This window comes from Fundulus heteroclitus, chromosome 23 (genome assembly GCF_011125445.2).
Source record: "Fundulus heteroclitus isolate FHET01 chromosome 23, MU-UCD_Fhet_4.1, whole genome shotgun sequence".
Taxonomy (NCBI): domain Eukaryota; kingdom Metazoa; phylum Chordata; class Actinopteri; order Cyprinodontiformes; family Fundulidae; genus Fundulus; species Fundulus heteroclitus.
In genome coordinates, this window is record NC_046383.1 from 16,494,346 (window position 1) to 16,508,647 (window position 14,302).

The window sequence follows — 14,302 nt, forward strand, 5'->3', positions numbered from 1 at the left end:
CTGTGCGTGAAAAGGCCAGCAGGGGCGCTGCAGGGAGCCGCGGCTGCACCATGACGTCACAGGTGAAGAAGAAGTAGCAACAGCAGTGGCCGATCTGCGTGTTGTTGGGAAAATCTGCGGTAAGTTCTTAAATCTACAAAAACCCAACAACTTGCTTTGCTTCTGCTCTGGAAACCAGCAGCCGGTTCCGCAGGAGACCCGCTGGGGTCAGAATCTGGGTTTTTAAAACGAATCTCAGGCAAAACGCGGGAAGCAGCGCCTGGTGTTAGCATCAAGAGCTAATGCTAACGCTAGCTTCAGCCGCGGAGTCTCAGTTATTGCAGCTAAACATTCAAACCAGTTTTATTTGAAGGGTTTTTGCTGTTTTTATTTTTTAGTCAAGTGTTTAATGTTCATGTGGTTCAAAGTGAAAATATTGGTTGAGTTTTAAGCCATTTTTATTTACAGGTAAACCTTGGAACGTTGTTTTAGCAGGAAGCTAACGGTCTAAGGTCTGTGGGAGAAATTCAACAGATTGAGCTTTTAGAAACGATTTATAGACACATTTTAGACTTTGCCTCCTTTAAAAAAAATTACTTATAATAACAAATAAGCAAGCAATTATTGTTAAACTCTGGTTCTGCTGCCCAAAAAATAACGGTTCCTATTTGTACCATGATTTTATGATGCTTGCTGGTGGATAAATGAGACTAAAGGGAGACTTTTGGGCCAGTTTGGCTCGTTTTGTACCGGGGTTCTCCGGTGTGGACTGGTTCCGTCCATTCTTAGCTGCTGGAGGACGCTGTAACCACAGATTAAAGGTAATTTTCTGTGTTCTGCGCTGGGATTTCCTGCCTGAAGATAAATCAGCAGCAGCAGGTTTTTATCTTTCATTGTCAATAGGAGTCCAGTCTGGGACCCAATAACAAAAGACTGGAGAAAGTATTTTACTCCTAGATTGAATCAATTCAATTTTATTTATATAACGCCAAATCATGAAACATGTCATCTCAAGGCTCTTTCCAAAGTCAGCTTCCATCAGATCCTCCAGGTTGGTGAGAAAGTTTCCTCTCTAAGGAAACCCAGCAGGTTGCATCAAGTCTCTCCAAGCAGCATTCACTCCTCCTGAAAGAGCGTAGAGCCACAGTGGACAGTCGTCTGCATTGTTGATGGCTTTGCAGCAATCCCTCATACTGAGCATGCATGAAGCGACAGTGGAGAGGAAAACTCCCCTTTAACAGGGAGGAAAACCTCCAGCAGAACCAGAACCAGGCTCAGTGTGAACGCTCATCTGCCTCCACCCACTGGGGCTTAGAGAAGACAGAGCAGAGACACAGAAAGCTCAGAAGCTCACATTGACCCAGGAGTACTTTCTATGTTAGAGAAGACAGAGCAGAGACACAGAAAGCACAGAAGCTCACATTGACCCAGGAGTACTTTCTATGTTAGAGAAGACAGAGCAGAGACACAGAAAGCACAGAGGTCTGCACAGCAAACAGATTACCAGTTTAAGCTCCTCCCATTCTCTGACTGGAGCAACACGTTTAACTCATTTAGAAATGTTTTTAATGAAGTGTTTTACAAGGCAGACAAAATGTTCTGTTTACGGCTCTAGGCGGCTCTTAAAGCCCAGCTTGGCTGAAATCCTGCTCCGCTCTTGATGTTTACCTTCATTCTAGGGACTCATTGTTCATTAATGATTAATTAATGGTTTATTAATGATTAATTAATGGTTTATTAATGATTAATTAATGGTTTATTAATGGTTTATTAATGATTGATTAATGGTTCATTATCTGCACCTTCAGGCTGAATCTTCCAGTTTAAGCAGCAAACAGAGTTTTGTAGCTGTTCCCCAGTGGACTCCTTGGTTCTGGGTGAGACTGGGGAAGATGTGCAGCGTTGTTCTTCCTTCTTTAGACTCCCGTTCTCTTCTTTGTGTCAGGCTGCAGAGGTTGGGTGTGTCTAGGCGCCTCTTTGAGGCTTCCCTCCATCCCTGTGGTGCGTCCCGTGGAGGCCAAGCCGTTTCTGTCCCTGCTGGCGTGTAACCCGCCCGCTCAGTGGCGCCTCCAGCTCCTCTCTGGACTCTTTGTTTGAAGGTTTTCTCTGCTTCATTGTGTCTCAGCAGAATTCAGACTTTCTTCTGAGGAGAAGAGGAGCCCTTGCATAGATTTCTGCGTCCAGACTCTTCTGTCTGTCTTGCCTCCAGCTGTGAAGCCATGGCTCAGCAGTCTCAGTACGACGGCGCTCAGAAAGTGTTCTCTGCGGGTCGGGGGCAGAACTTTAACATGAACGATCAGGCTCCCGGCCGCCCGATGGGGGGCGGGGCCTCGGGTGTGGGGCTGGGGGGGATGAAGGGCCTGGATAGCGGCGGCGGCAGCCCTCTTGGCCATCACATGAAGCTGTTTGCCAGTTTGGGGCTGTCGCCCTCTGACCTGGACGCTCTGGCTGAGATCCCAGACGAGGACATCAGCATGGAGACGCTGCCCCGCATCCTGATGCAGCTGAAGAGCCGGAAGGCGGCCGGAGGAGACCGCGGCGCCGCCGCTGCCTCGGACGGAGCTTTTCGAGGAGGACGGGATAGCTGGGACCCCCCTCTGGGTCGGGGCCCTTCCCGGGCCCAGTCCTCCGGAGACTTTGGCTTCAGCTCCATGCGTGACGGCTACGGCTCCGGCTACGGCATGGGCCCGTCGTCGGAGCCCATGTTCATGCAGAGGAGGATGGGCGTACCTTCGAGCGGGAAGATCCAGGACTTCCTGGGAGTCATGCCCCCCATGTTCCCTCACGTGTGCTCTCTTTGTGACTTTGATGTTCATTCCACCATGGTGAGTACGCCCAGCCTGCTTCTTCTTTTCTGTTGGCAGTAACTGTAAATGTTTTAGCCTCTGTCGGCCCGTCACAGCTGGTGTCAGCCCTTATCTCCAGCCTGGAGCTCCAGGTGGCCTGGTAAAACTTCTCATTCTTCAGCATGACCAGCCTTTCCTTGGTTTCTTCCTCCAGCCCAAGCGCTGCAGCAGTTAGCTCCAGGTTGGCGTCTTCATGAAGCAGTTAATGTTGCAGCTTCATCTCAGCCTCTTGTTCTGCTGAGATCCTCCCAGTTTAGCTGCGTTCTCTGAGGAACCGTCCTCCACACAGAATCACGATTGGCTGTTTCTTCCAGGTGATCTCAGACAGAACCATCTGATTGGGCTTTTTTCCAACATGGAACCAGTTTAAAGGCTAAATAGCGGTTTAGCAGAGCATCGTCTGTAAAAGGAGTTTAAAGGGGACTTATCCTGCACGTCCGCTTTTTAACCCCAAACACTGAGCAGAACCGTTTCCAGTCAGACTGGGTCCATATGGACCAGACCAGAACCCTGCATGTTCTAGCAGCTAATGAGCTAACGTTAGCGCAGCCAGGCTAGCCGTAGTTAGCGTTTGCTCCAGGAGTTCTCCGCTTTAGGCCGGCGCTGTTTCCCCATCGGGTCTGTGGCCCGTTTACCGCCGGCGCCCCCTACAGTACAGGCGCTGTAACTTCTGGTCACGGTGGACAGTACAGAACGATGGCGGCGTTTAGCACTGACTGACGTTCCTGGTTTCATCTACCGTATCTTTCAGACCATAAGGAGCTCTAAATATTCTGTGTGTAACATCTCTCCTCCACGTCCACAGCTGTCTATCGTCTCTGTGGGAGGACAGAGGAGCTGGACTACACTGGTTATAACATCAAATAAACTTTATATTTAATTAACTTAAAGGTTTATTGCTGCTAGCGCGTACTCCAGGCTGCCTTACATGAATGCACTTCTAGTTTCTACATTACAGTCAGGCAGTCTGTAGACAGCTCAGGGGTCCTCAGGTAGTGACTCAGTGTACCGTAATGCTCCTAATATCCTCTGAGTGGAGCGACTTCTTTGCTAATCAAAGTCACATTTACACATTTTAACAGATTTCTGAGCGCATTGTAGCACATAAAATCAGTCAGTAAACACAACGGTGATATTAGATAAGGCCCACCGTCAATTTATGAGAAGATTTTAGGATTTTAAGTGCACCTTATAGTCTGAAAAATATGGTAGTTTTAATGCGTTTTGATTTTTAAAGCGAATATTTCTTAAATGTTGGAGTTTTGTAGACATTTCAGAATAAATGTTATAAGTTCATACGCATATCTCTTCGGTTTATTACTGCCAGTCTTTCTGGGTTTTTATTTATATGGATATTGTAATTATATCGACTGAAATTAAGAAAAGTAAAGCGCTAATCGCTTTGGGATCATATCTAAAGTTTCTATAGATCCTTGCTGTGATTTCCGTCACTGAGCTCGTGATGAAAGCGTGGTGGGCGTGGCCAATAAGGGGGAGGGGCTTAGCAGCATTGCTGCCACCTTTCTGCGTTTGACTGCTAGCGTCCTCAGCAGGAGGAAACCCGATGCGTCTGGATCGTCTGACAGAACCAGAACCAGAACCAGGGAGCCTCGTTTATCTCATCGTCACGGAGAAAGGAGCGTCAGCGAAACCATGGCGACGTCACGAGAAAAACCGCATGATACGTCCCCTTTAAAGAACCGGTTCTGTTGGGAGGTTCTAAACGGTGGTTCTGGTGTTAGTAATCCTCTCTCTACTCGCAGGAGTGGAACCAGCACACTAACGGCCTTCGACATGCTGAGAACCGACGACGCCTTCTGGACATGTGAGTCAGACGTTCCTAAGTGGACCCGGTACCGAGGAGAGCGCCGGCTTAGGTTCCTGAGTGGACCCGGTACCGAGGAGAGCGCCGGCTTAGGTTCCTAAGTGGACCCGGTACCAAGGAGAGCGCCGGCTTAGGTTCCTGAGTGGACCCGGTACCGAGGAGAGCGCCGGCTTAGGTTCCTAAGTGGACCCGGTACCGAGGAGAGCGCCGGCTTAGGTTCCTAAGTGGACCCGGTACCGAGGAGAGCGCCGGCTTAGGTTCCTAAGTGGACCCGGTACGGAGGAGAGCGCCGGCTTAGGTTCCTAAGTGGACCCGGTACCGAGGAGAGCGCCGGCTTAGGTTCCTAAGTGGACCCGGTACCGAGGAGAGCGCCGGCTTAGGTTCCTGAGTGGACCCGGTACCGAGGAGAGCGCCGGCTTAGGTTCCTAAGTGGACCCGGTACCGAGGAGAGCGCCGGCTTAGGTTCCTGAGTGGACCCGGTACCGAGGCCAGCGCCGGCTTAGGTTCCTAAGTGGACCCGGTACCGAGGATAGCGCCGGCTTAGGTTCCTAAGTGGACCCGGTACCGAGGAGAGCGCCGGCTTAGGTTCCTAAGTGGACCCGGTACCGAGGATAGCGCCGGCTTAGGTTCCTAAGTGGACCCGGTACCGAGGATAGCGCCGGCTTAGGTTCCTAAGTGGACCCGGTACCAAGGAGAGCGCCGGCTTAGGTTCCTGAAGTGGACCGGTACCGAGGATAGCGCCGGCTTAGGTTCCTAAGTGGACCCGGTACCGAGGAGAGCGCCGGCTTAGGTTCCTAAGTGGACCCGGTACCGAGGATAGCGCCGGCTTAGGTTCTTAAGTGGACCCGGTACCGAGGCGAGCGCCGGCTTAGGTTCCTAAGTGGACCCGGTACCGAGGATAGCGCCGGCTTAGGTTCCTGAGTGGACCCGGTACCGAGTAGAGCGCCGGCTTAGGTTCCTAAGTGGACCCGGTACCGAGGATAGCGCCGGCTTAGGTTCCTGAGTGGACCCGGTACCGAGGCCAGCGCCGGCTTAGATTCCTAAGTGGACCCGGTACCGAGGCCAGCGCCGGCTTAGGTTCCTAAGTGGACCCGGTACCGAGTAGAGCGCCGGCTTAGGTTCCTAAGTGGACCCGGTACCGAGTAGAGCGCCGGCTTAGGTTCCTAAGTGGACCCGGTACCGAGGATAGCGCCGGCTTAGGTTCCTAAGTGGACCCGGTACCGAGGAGAGCGCCGGCTTAGGTTCCTAAGTGGACCCGGTACCGAGGAGAGCGCCGGCTTAGGTTCCTGAGTGGACCCGGTACCGACTAGAGCGCCGGCTTAGGTTCCTGAGTGGACCCGGTACCGACTAGAGCGCCGGCTTAGGTTCCTGAGTGGACCCGGTACCGAGGAGAGCGCCGGCTTAGGTTCCTAAGTGGACCCGGTACCGAGGAGAGCGCCGGCTTAGGTTCCTGGTGCTGCGCCTCGTTTACACGCTAAGCTGCTCTCCTCGCGTCACCAAATTGTTCTGCTGCCGGTTCTGCTGCTGGTTCTGCTGGGTCAGAACTGAGCAGAACCATCAGAACTCGGCAGAACTCGGCAGAGCGGCGTCTCACGGTTGTCTCCTGTCGTCTCAGGTATCCGGACTGGGAGCCGGGCAGAAGGTAAGACCCACAGACCAAAGCATGCAGGTGGAGCAGAGCTGCAGCGGGTCTGATCCGGTTTAAACGACTGACCCGGTTGACTGCGGTTCAGAGATGGTTCTGAACTCTGAGCACCTGGACCCGCTGCAGCTTCCTGTCGGCAGCGTTTTCATCAGCTGTTGTTTTGTGCCGGCGCCGCAGGGACACCCCCAACCTGTCTGCGGGGCTGCTGGGACCGCCGCCCATGTCCTCTGGACCCGTGGGAGGGATGTCCTCCGGCTGGGGTGAGACGCAGAACCGGTACCAGAACCGTCACTGCAGCGGCAGCTCCTGTTCTCACCCGTCTGTCTGCCTGTCTGTCTGTCTGCCTGTCTGTCTGTCTGCAGGAGGCCGCGGCCGCTCGGAGCACCTGATGGGGCCGAGCCAGGTGAGTCCTGCCTCAGGTGAGACGTGACGCTGTGGTGGTCCTGATGCTGACGGATGTTTCCTCAGCCTCGCAGCCGAGTGGTGGTGGTGAAGTACGACAGGAAGCCGCTGAGCAACAAGACGCTGTTCGCCTTCACCGAGACCTTCGGCCGCCTCAGAGAACACCTGATCCTCACCAACAAGGTACAACACAGGCTCCGCCCCCCCAGCCCGGCCCGCTGGCTTCTGTGTGGGTGGACCGTCATTAACGGTTATTTTAGTAGTGAAATAAATCTGTACATATTTAAGCTGATTTTAAGAGTAATTCATGAAAAATGCAAATAATAAAAAAGCTGCAGCTGGTTCTGTTCAAAATGGCCACAAAGTCTCACCGTCCTGCTTTAGTTTTACATGAAAAATAAACGTATTGACACGTTGATCAAAAGGGAAAATGTTGCTTTTTAATATGAACAGCAGCTGCGGCCGGCTGGGCTCCCTCAGAAAGTTCTGAAGCGACCCGCTAAGCGTCCTGATGTGGGCGGGGCCAGCGGCGGCCAATCAGAGACTCTCTGCTTGTTTCAGGCCTTCCTGGAGATGGAGACTCATGAAGCGGCTCTCAGCATGGTCAACTACTACAAGCAGCATCCCACCAAGCTGTACGGGAAGCCCGTCACCTTCTACCTGTCCCAGAAGCTCATGGCCATCGAGGTAGCCGCCGCCGCCGCCGCTCTGTCGGCACGTGACCAACGACAGCGAGTCGCCTCAGCGTCTCCTCTCTCCCCAGAAAAGCCACCGGGCGGCCGACCTGCCGGCGGAGAGGCCCCTCAGGGACGTGGCCGGCCACGGCAGCAAGGTGGTGTTCTTCGCCAACCTGCCCAAAGACGACGAGAAGAAGAAGGAGCTCCTGACCATCGCCAGGCGCTTTGGTACCGTGGACAAGCACCTGTTCCTGACTGACCAGGTAAACCAGCCTCTGCCAGCAGAACCCTGCTGGTTCTGATCACCGCCTGCCGCTGCCAGCGGTTCTGCAGGCAAAGGGTCAGACAAAGAATAAAGTGACCAGAAAAATGACCAAAATAAATATACCAAATAAATTAGCCTAATTAGGGGGGTGACCGGGTCACGTGACTGCTGGTGTTTGGTACGTAGCGGGCATGTTGGCGCGGCGGGCTGACGGTGTTGGTGCGTTTCAGGCGTTTGTCCAGCTGGGCAGCGTGGAGGACGCAGAGATGCTGGTGAAGTACTACAGCATGAACCCGCTCATCATCAAAGGACGGCTGATCCGCCTCAACATCTGCACCAAGTACAAAACCCTCAAGTGAGTAAAGGCTGAGCTGCAGGGGGCGCTGTGGGGGGGGGGGGGGGGGGGGGGGTCACAAACTGGCTCAACGTTGTGCTCTTCAGCGTGAGCCACAGGCAGGAGGACAAAGACGGCCAGAGCCGCAGGAGCAGCAAGTCAGACGCCTCCAGGACGTCCAAGTCGTCCTCCAAGAGCCGAGAGGAGAAGAAGAAGAAGGAGGAGCAGGAGGACAAGGAGAAACCTGCAGGAGGCGGCGAGGGCAAAGAGGACGAGTCTGGAGAGGGAGAGGGAGAGGCAGGAGGAGACGCTGAGGAGGAGGAGGAGGAGCCTGAGAGAGCAGAGTCTGAGAAGGAGGAAGAGGAGGAGCAACACCAGGAGGAGGTGAGGAGTTTCACCTAGACTGACCAGCAGGTCAGAGGTCAGCTGCTGGTCAGAGTGTCTGCTGACCTTAGAAGGTCCATTACAGCCGGCATGATGACAGAACAGCAGGAAACCAGCGCGTCCTCGTCGTCATGGCGACGAGGACGCGCTGGTTTCCTGCTCCAGTGGTCAAAGTAAAGGGAGACCAGCGGGTCATGACCAGCTCTCACCACTAGGGGCGCTCCCATCCGTGGCAACATGTCAGCTCCGTGTCACCTGAACAGGATTCTGGTGATGAGGGCGTGGCAGAGGGCGGGGCTAAGAAGGAGGCGGAGTCAGAGGCGGAGGCGGAGCCAGACGGCCCCGAGGACGAGAGCGGCGAGGTGGCGGAAGGAGACGAGTCCGGAGACGAGGTGAGGCCGCGGTCCGTCTCTGCGGTTCCGGCCGGGTTCTGATGGTTCTGACGGTTCTGACGGTTCTGCTGTGTTCTGATGGTTCTGACGGTTCTGCTGTGTTCAGTTTGATCAGAACTTCCTGGAGAACATGGAGGACTTTGTGACTCTGGACGAGCTGGAGGACGACGAAGGCGACGCCTCCGGGGAGTCCGGCGGCATCGGTACGTACTCAGCAGCCAATCAGAGCGTCGCTGCAGCTTCCTCTGACCCGGCTGAACTTTCTTCTTCTTCTGTTTCTCTGCAGACAACAGCAGGAAGGGGGTACGTCTGGGTCGGCCACCAGAACCGTCAGAACCGTTAGCTGCGTGCTGAAATGTGTTTCCCTTCAGGGCATGAGGGTGGTCAACATCCTGGGCTTCAGGCGCGGCTACAACTTCCTCAACGAGATGCTGGCGCTGGCCAAGCCCTTCGGCAAGGTGGTCAAGCACCTGGTTCTGGACCTGAGGCCCGAGGTGAGCGCAGCAGAACCCTGCCGGTTCTGTTTCCGTCAGTCTGATGCGGGACACCACGGACCCGCTCAGCTTTAGTCCGCTGACTGACCCGGCGAGTGGTTCTGAAGAGCGGACCCAGAAGTCCCTCTGCAGCAGAATCCACCAATCCAGCTGCAGAACCGGGCTGGACCCGGACCCCACAGCTAGAATTTCACTGATGCAGGAACTAGGAGAGCCCCAAAGGAGCCGAGGATGATCCAACGGCGGTTCTGAGGTGACGGAACCGGGCCGCTGCCAGGAGAAGGTTCTGAGAGAACCATGGACCGATCCAGAGAGCAACAGAACCCTGCATTTAGTCATGAGGAACCGGTACCGAGTCCACAAGAGGTGCTGCAGACCCGAAAACACTGGGGGAGCCAGTTTCAGCACCAGTAGAACCCGGTCCGATGGACCGGAGCAGCAGCGGCGCTGGTTCCCCTTAACGCTGGACCAGTTGGTTCTGGTTCTGTGGCAGCCCGGTCTGACCCGGTTCCTCTCGGTTCTCCTCCCCAGGCGTACATCCAGTTTGAGAAGGAGGCGGAGGCCGTCGCCATGGCGAAGTTCTACAACGCCAACGTGACGGCGCTGGTGTGCGGCCGGCCCGTTCGGATCACGCACTCCCTGAGTTACCCCACCATCCAGGTGAGCCTGCTGCGGTTCCAGAACCAGCTGCGGTTCCAGAACCGGCTGGGGTTCCAGAACCGGCTGTGGTTCCAGAACCGGCTGGGGTTCCAGAACCAGCTGCGGTTCCAGAACCGGCTGTGGTTCCAGAACCGGCTGGGGTTCCAGAACCAGCTGCGGTTCCAGAACCTGCTGTGGTTCTGTTCAGCACAGACTCTCCATCAGAACAGAACCTTTTCAGCTCTCACCCTGAAAACGGACCAGAACACTTTTAGAGTTGGACCCAGATTCACTGGAACCAGAACCAGACTCTCTAGACCCAACTTGGGTCATCTGATGACATCATCAGCTGGTGACGTCACCTGCTGATGATGTCATCCAGCGGGTTTAGCCCACTGAGCTCTATAATACACTGGAGTGCTAATAGCCGCTGTTAGAACGAGTCGCTTTGAAGCCACCAGCCGCCATATTGGTACTCCCTATTTCCCCTCAGTAACTAGGGAATATGTGCGCTACAGCATCGAATAACGAGGATTTTCTCAAGTTCAGGGGGCCTTAAAACTTTTAAAATGTCAAATACTTTTATGTTCTAAAAATATCAAGTACTGAGAAAATCATGTGCTGAAATATTTTGCATTTTATTCATTTAAATATATATGTTTAACGTTTATAAATATATAAATAACAATATACAAAAACATATATTTACATATGTGTATACATATATCTACATATATACATATACACATACTTACTATATATATACATATACACATACTTACTATATATATATATATATATATATATATATATATATATATATATATATATATATATATATATATATATATAAATAACATGTAAAATATTTCAGCACCTAATTTCCTAGTAGTTGATAGTGTTAGTACATCCACTAACTGTAGAATTACCTGTGAAACGTTTTCACTCAGTCAGAAATCTGCTTGTTGCTGCAACCAAATCCTGTGGGATTCTGTGAGAGTAGGGAGGAGCAAGATGGCGGCCAGTGACTTCAGTTTTTCAGCAAAATCAGCGCTCCAGTGTATAATATAGCTCAGTGGTTTAGCCCAGCTGGTACCATGGCGGGTTCTGCAGGGTCCAGTTGATGTTTCCATGCCTGGGAATGTTTCTGGGTTCTGTGTTGCGGTCCGTTGGGCCGCGTGGCGAAACAGAACCGGGTTCCCAGAACTGACGGCTGGTTCTGTGTGCAGTGTGGCTCCAGCAGGGTCGTCTACGTGGGTCAGATCCCCAACGTGAAATACTCGGACCAGGACATCCTCAAGCTGGCCGAGCCCTACGGCAAAATCCAGAAGTACTTCCTGCACCGGCTCAGGAGAGAGGTACCGGTACCGGCTGACGTTGGTCCAACCGGACCGAGCCCGGCGCTCTGACCCCACGTTTGTGTCCCCGCAGTGTTTCATCGAGATGGAGAAAGCCGAATCTGCAGAGAAAATGGCCGAAGCCTGCAAGGGCAAGCAGCTCAAGTTTCACGGCAAGCGCCTGACCATCTACGTGAGCCGCAAGTACAAACAGCTCAAACACGGGTGAGTGCCGGCAGAACCGGGCCGGCAGAACCGGGCCGGCCGACCGGTTACAGCTCCTCGGTGACGCTGCTTGTGTTTCCAGGCATCGCTATCCCAGCGCACCCAAGAGGGAGAAGAGCCGCACGCCAGAGAAGGCCAGCAAGAACGCCGAGGAACCCGCAGCAAAGAGACAGAAACGGGAGTCTGAGTCTGAGGAGGAGGAGGAGGAGGTGGTGAAGGCTGAGGAAGAGGAGGCTGAGGAAGAGGAGGAGCAGCAGGAGGAGGAGCAGCAGGAGGAGGCGGAGCAGGGGGCGGAGCAGGAGGAGCACAGCGGTGACATCAGTGAAGATGTGAAAGTGGAGAAGAACTCGGCTGAGGAGCTTCCAGAAGCTCCTGAGGAGATGAAACCCAGTGGACAGGTGAGTCAGAGAAGCTCCGACCCACAGAACCCAGAACCGGGCCGCCTGAACCCGTCCAGCTTCTGCAGCTAGCGTTAGCTTAGGTCGTCCAGGGGCGCCGCTTCCATGGTGACAGTTGGTCAGTTCAGGTATGAAACCGGCCCAGACGGGTCAGCAGGCGCCTCACCTGGTCAGCAGGAAGCTCACCTGGTTAGCAGGCGGCTCACCTGGTTAGCAGGAAGCTCACCTGGTTAGCAGGCGGCTCACCTGGTCAGCAGGCGCCTCACCTGGTTAGCAGGAAGCTCACCTGGTTAGCAGGCGGCTCACCTGGTCAGCAGGCGGCTCACCTGGTCAGCAGGAAGCTCACCTGGTCAGCAGGCGGCTCACCTGGTCAGCAGGCGGCTCACCTGGTCAGCAGGCAGCGTAGAATAAATACCTGCAGTCTGACTGTGGAACACAGCCGGACATTACCCTTCAGCTAACAGCGCCACCTAGCTGCTGTGTTGAGCTGCGTATCGCTCAATGCGGGTCATTGTAAGGTAGAGCAGCAGCTGTCCTCCTGAAGGTTGGCGGTACGAAACCCTGAAGCATGCGGCGCACAGAACAGTCCAGGTGTTCCAGGTAACCGAGGCTCTGCCCTCTGCTGAGCCTGCAGGCAGGTTTCAGGCAGCAGCTGCCTGGCAGACGGCGCTCAGGGAACAGGCAGGATGTGGCAGAAACATGGGTAATATTTTATATATTCATCTATAGATTAATAGTTTTATCGTACAGAAATTACACAGATCGCCATGTTAAAGGTGTCATAAAACCACTTTTATTAACTTTGAGCCTCATGCGTTACATGAAAGTAAACACTAAATCTTTATTTTTTAATGGTAGCCACCAATTAACCCAGCAGTCCTGTTTCAGACGCCGGAGTGAAATCATGGTTCTGGGAATCATAATATTTACAATAAAATTGTGCGAAGCAGGATATTAAGGTATAAGCAGTAGAAAATGATTTCCTCTGAGCCAGTGGCGTTAATCTAGAATAACTTTGAGGATCTCTGGTTTAACGAGCTTCTTCTAATGAATCTTCCTCATGAAAGCAAAACTTGTCATGATCACATGGTTCAGGTTCCTCTGGAAAGTTTGACATTTCTGATGTTTTAGGGGTTTTCATCAAATTAAACATGTGAAAACAGGCCCAAAAAAATAGGATAAGTCCTGGTTCTACACTCCTGATTTAACTATTTTATTTTCTCATTTTAATCCCACTTAAAATCTATTGTCTTTGTTCATTTCAGTTTGCACCTTTGTTGAAACAAAGTTTAATGTTTTTTCAGGGTATTAAATTAAAGTCCCTTTATGAATAACTGTTAGACCTTACCTGATCTTCTGCTCCTCAGAGGATCACACCTTATAAATCTCCTAAATCTTCTCTGGTCTCCTTTCTTTCTGCTGAGGTCTTCTTCTTCTCCTCATAAACATGAACGGCTCGCTTCATGTGACTCGGCCATGTTTAAAGTCTACAGTGAGAGCAGCGGCGCTACAATCATTACTAACCGCTGAGCTGATGAGGCGACTGGACCTCGTAGTCAGCAGAACCCGGTTCTGACCCGGTTCCTGCAGCCCAACAAAGAACGTCAGCGTTCCCAGAATTTAGTCTGTTTTCTGGAGAATGAGTCAGCAGTGAGAACGTTTTTAGATTAATTTGGGAGGAACAAGGTGCATTAACATCCAGAACATGCGGCAGAATTAGCCAACAGGTTCTGGACAGAAAACCCAAAGGTTACAAGTTAAGACTAAAATCCACAATCGTTATGTAATTAAAACTAAATGTATTGTTCTACCGGTGAGGGGAGGAGGTGCTTGTTGTTCTGATCCGGTTCTGATCCGCTCCAGCACCTCTGACCCAAAAGCACAATTATATGGAGAGGAATTTACCAACATGTTCACCAGAACCCAAACGGGTCGGTGTTGTATGGAGCTAATCAGAACCAGGCCCATTTCCTGTCTTCTGTTGTGGTTCTGAAACTGAACTATAAAACAGAATAAAACCCGACTAGATGATTTATTCCGTCCTGGAGATGAAATGAGGTCTTCCTCTTTGTGCAGAACCGGCGAGTCCGTTTCATCGGTAGGACAGAACCGGTTTTGGGTTTAAAGGACGCTTTGACTTTGTTCTGCAGGAGGAAGAGATGGACACATCGACCAATCAGAACGGACAGACGGAGGCTCCGCCCCCCGCCGATGTCAAACCCAGCGTGGCGGTTCTTCCGCCTTACGACCCGGACACCCCAGTCGGTGAGAAAGCCCCGCCCAGCTGGCGCCGCTGTAACCTGCTGACTAGGCACAAATGCTGACCTGTGATTGGTTGTTCAGGTGTGGAGCACGTCAAGATGGGTTACTACTGTCGCATCTGCTTCCTGTTTTACTCCAACGAAGACAAGGCCAAGAAGACCCACTGCAGCACGCAGGCGCACTACGACAAGCTGCAGG

General features: G+C 52.7%; 1 protein-coding gene and 1 long non-coding RNA gene across 2 annotated transcripts in view; both read left to right on the forward strand.

Annotated features, from left to right (window-relative positions):
• matr3l1.2 (matrin 3-like 1.2) overlaps window positions 1–14,302 on the forward strand; it is a 15,003-nt gene continuing 701 nt past the window's right edge. Inside the window, exons 1-21 of the mRNA XM_021312710.2 lie at window positions 1–119; window positions 2,108–2,804; window positions 4,589–4,650; window positions 6,266–6,292; window positions 6,473–6,555; window positions 6,658–6,698; window positions 6,764–6,880; window positions 7,259–7,384; window positions 7,461–7,637; window positions 7,870–7,994; window positions 8,081–8,357; window positions 8,621–8,749; window positions 8,856–8,952; window positions 9,036–9,052; window positions 9,121–9,243; window positions 9,775–9,903; window positions 11,112–11,240; window positions 11,314–11,444; window positions 11,527–11,842; window positions 13,993–14,107; window positions 14,186–14,301. Coding sequence (XP_021168385.2) covers window positions 2,199–2,804; window positions 4,589–4,650; window positions 6,266–6,292; window positions 6,473–6,555; window positions 6,658–6,698; window positions 6,764–6,880; window positions 7,259–7,384; window positions 7,461–7,637; window positions 7,870–7,994; window positions 8,081–8,357; window positions 8,621–8,749; window positions 8,856–8,952; window positions 9,036–9,052; window positions 9,121–9,243; window positions 9,775–9,903; window positions 11,112–11,240; window positions 11,314–11,444; window positions 11,527–11,842; window positions 13,993–14,107; window positions 14,186–14,301 — 2,943 coding nt within the window. The 5' untranslated portion in view covers window positions 1–119; window positions 2,108–2,198. The remainder of the gene's footprint in view (window positions 120–2,107; window positions 2,805–4,588; window positions 4,651–6,265; window positions 6,293–6,472; window positions 6,556–6,657; window positions 6,699–6,763; window positions 6,881–7,258; window positions 7,385–7,460; window positions 7,638–7,869; window positions 7,995–8,080; window positions 8,358–8,620; window positions 8,750–8,855; window positions 8,953–9,035; window positions 9,053–9,120; window positions 9,244–9,774; window positions 9,904–11,111; window positions 11,241–11,313; window positions 11,445–11,526; window positions 11,843–13,992; window positions 14,108–14,185; window position 14,302) is intronic.
• On the forward strand, window positions 5,379–5,935 carry LOC118557334. Its single transcript, XR_004927812.1, has 2 exons — window positions 5,379–5,645; window positions 5,728–5,935. It is a non-coding gene; the product is annotated as an uncharacterized LOC118557334 (long non-coding RNA).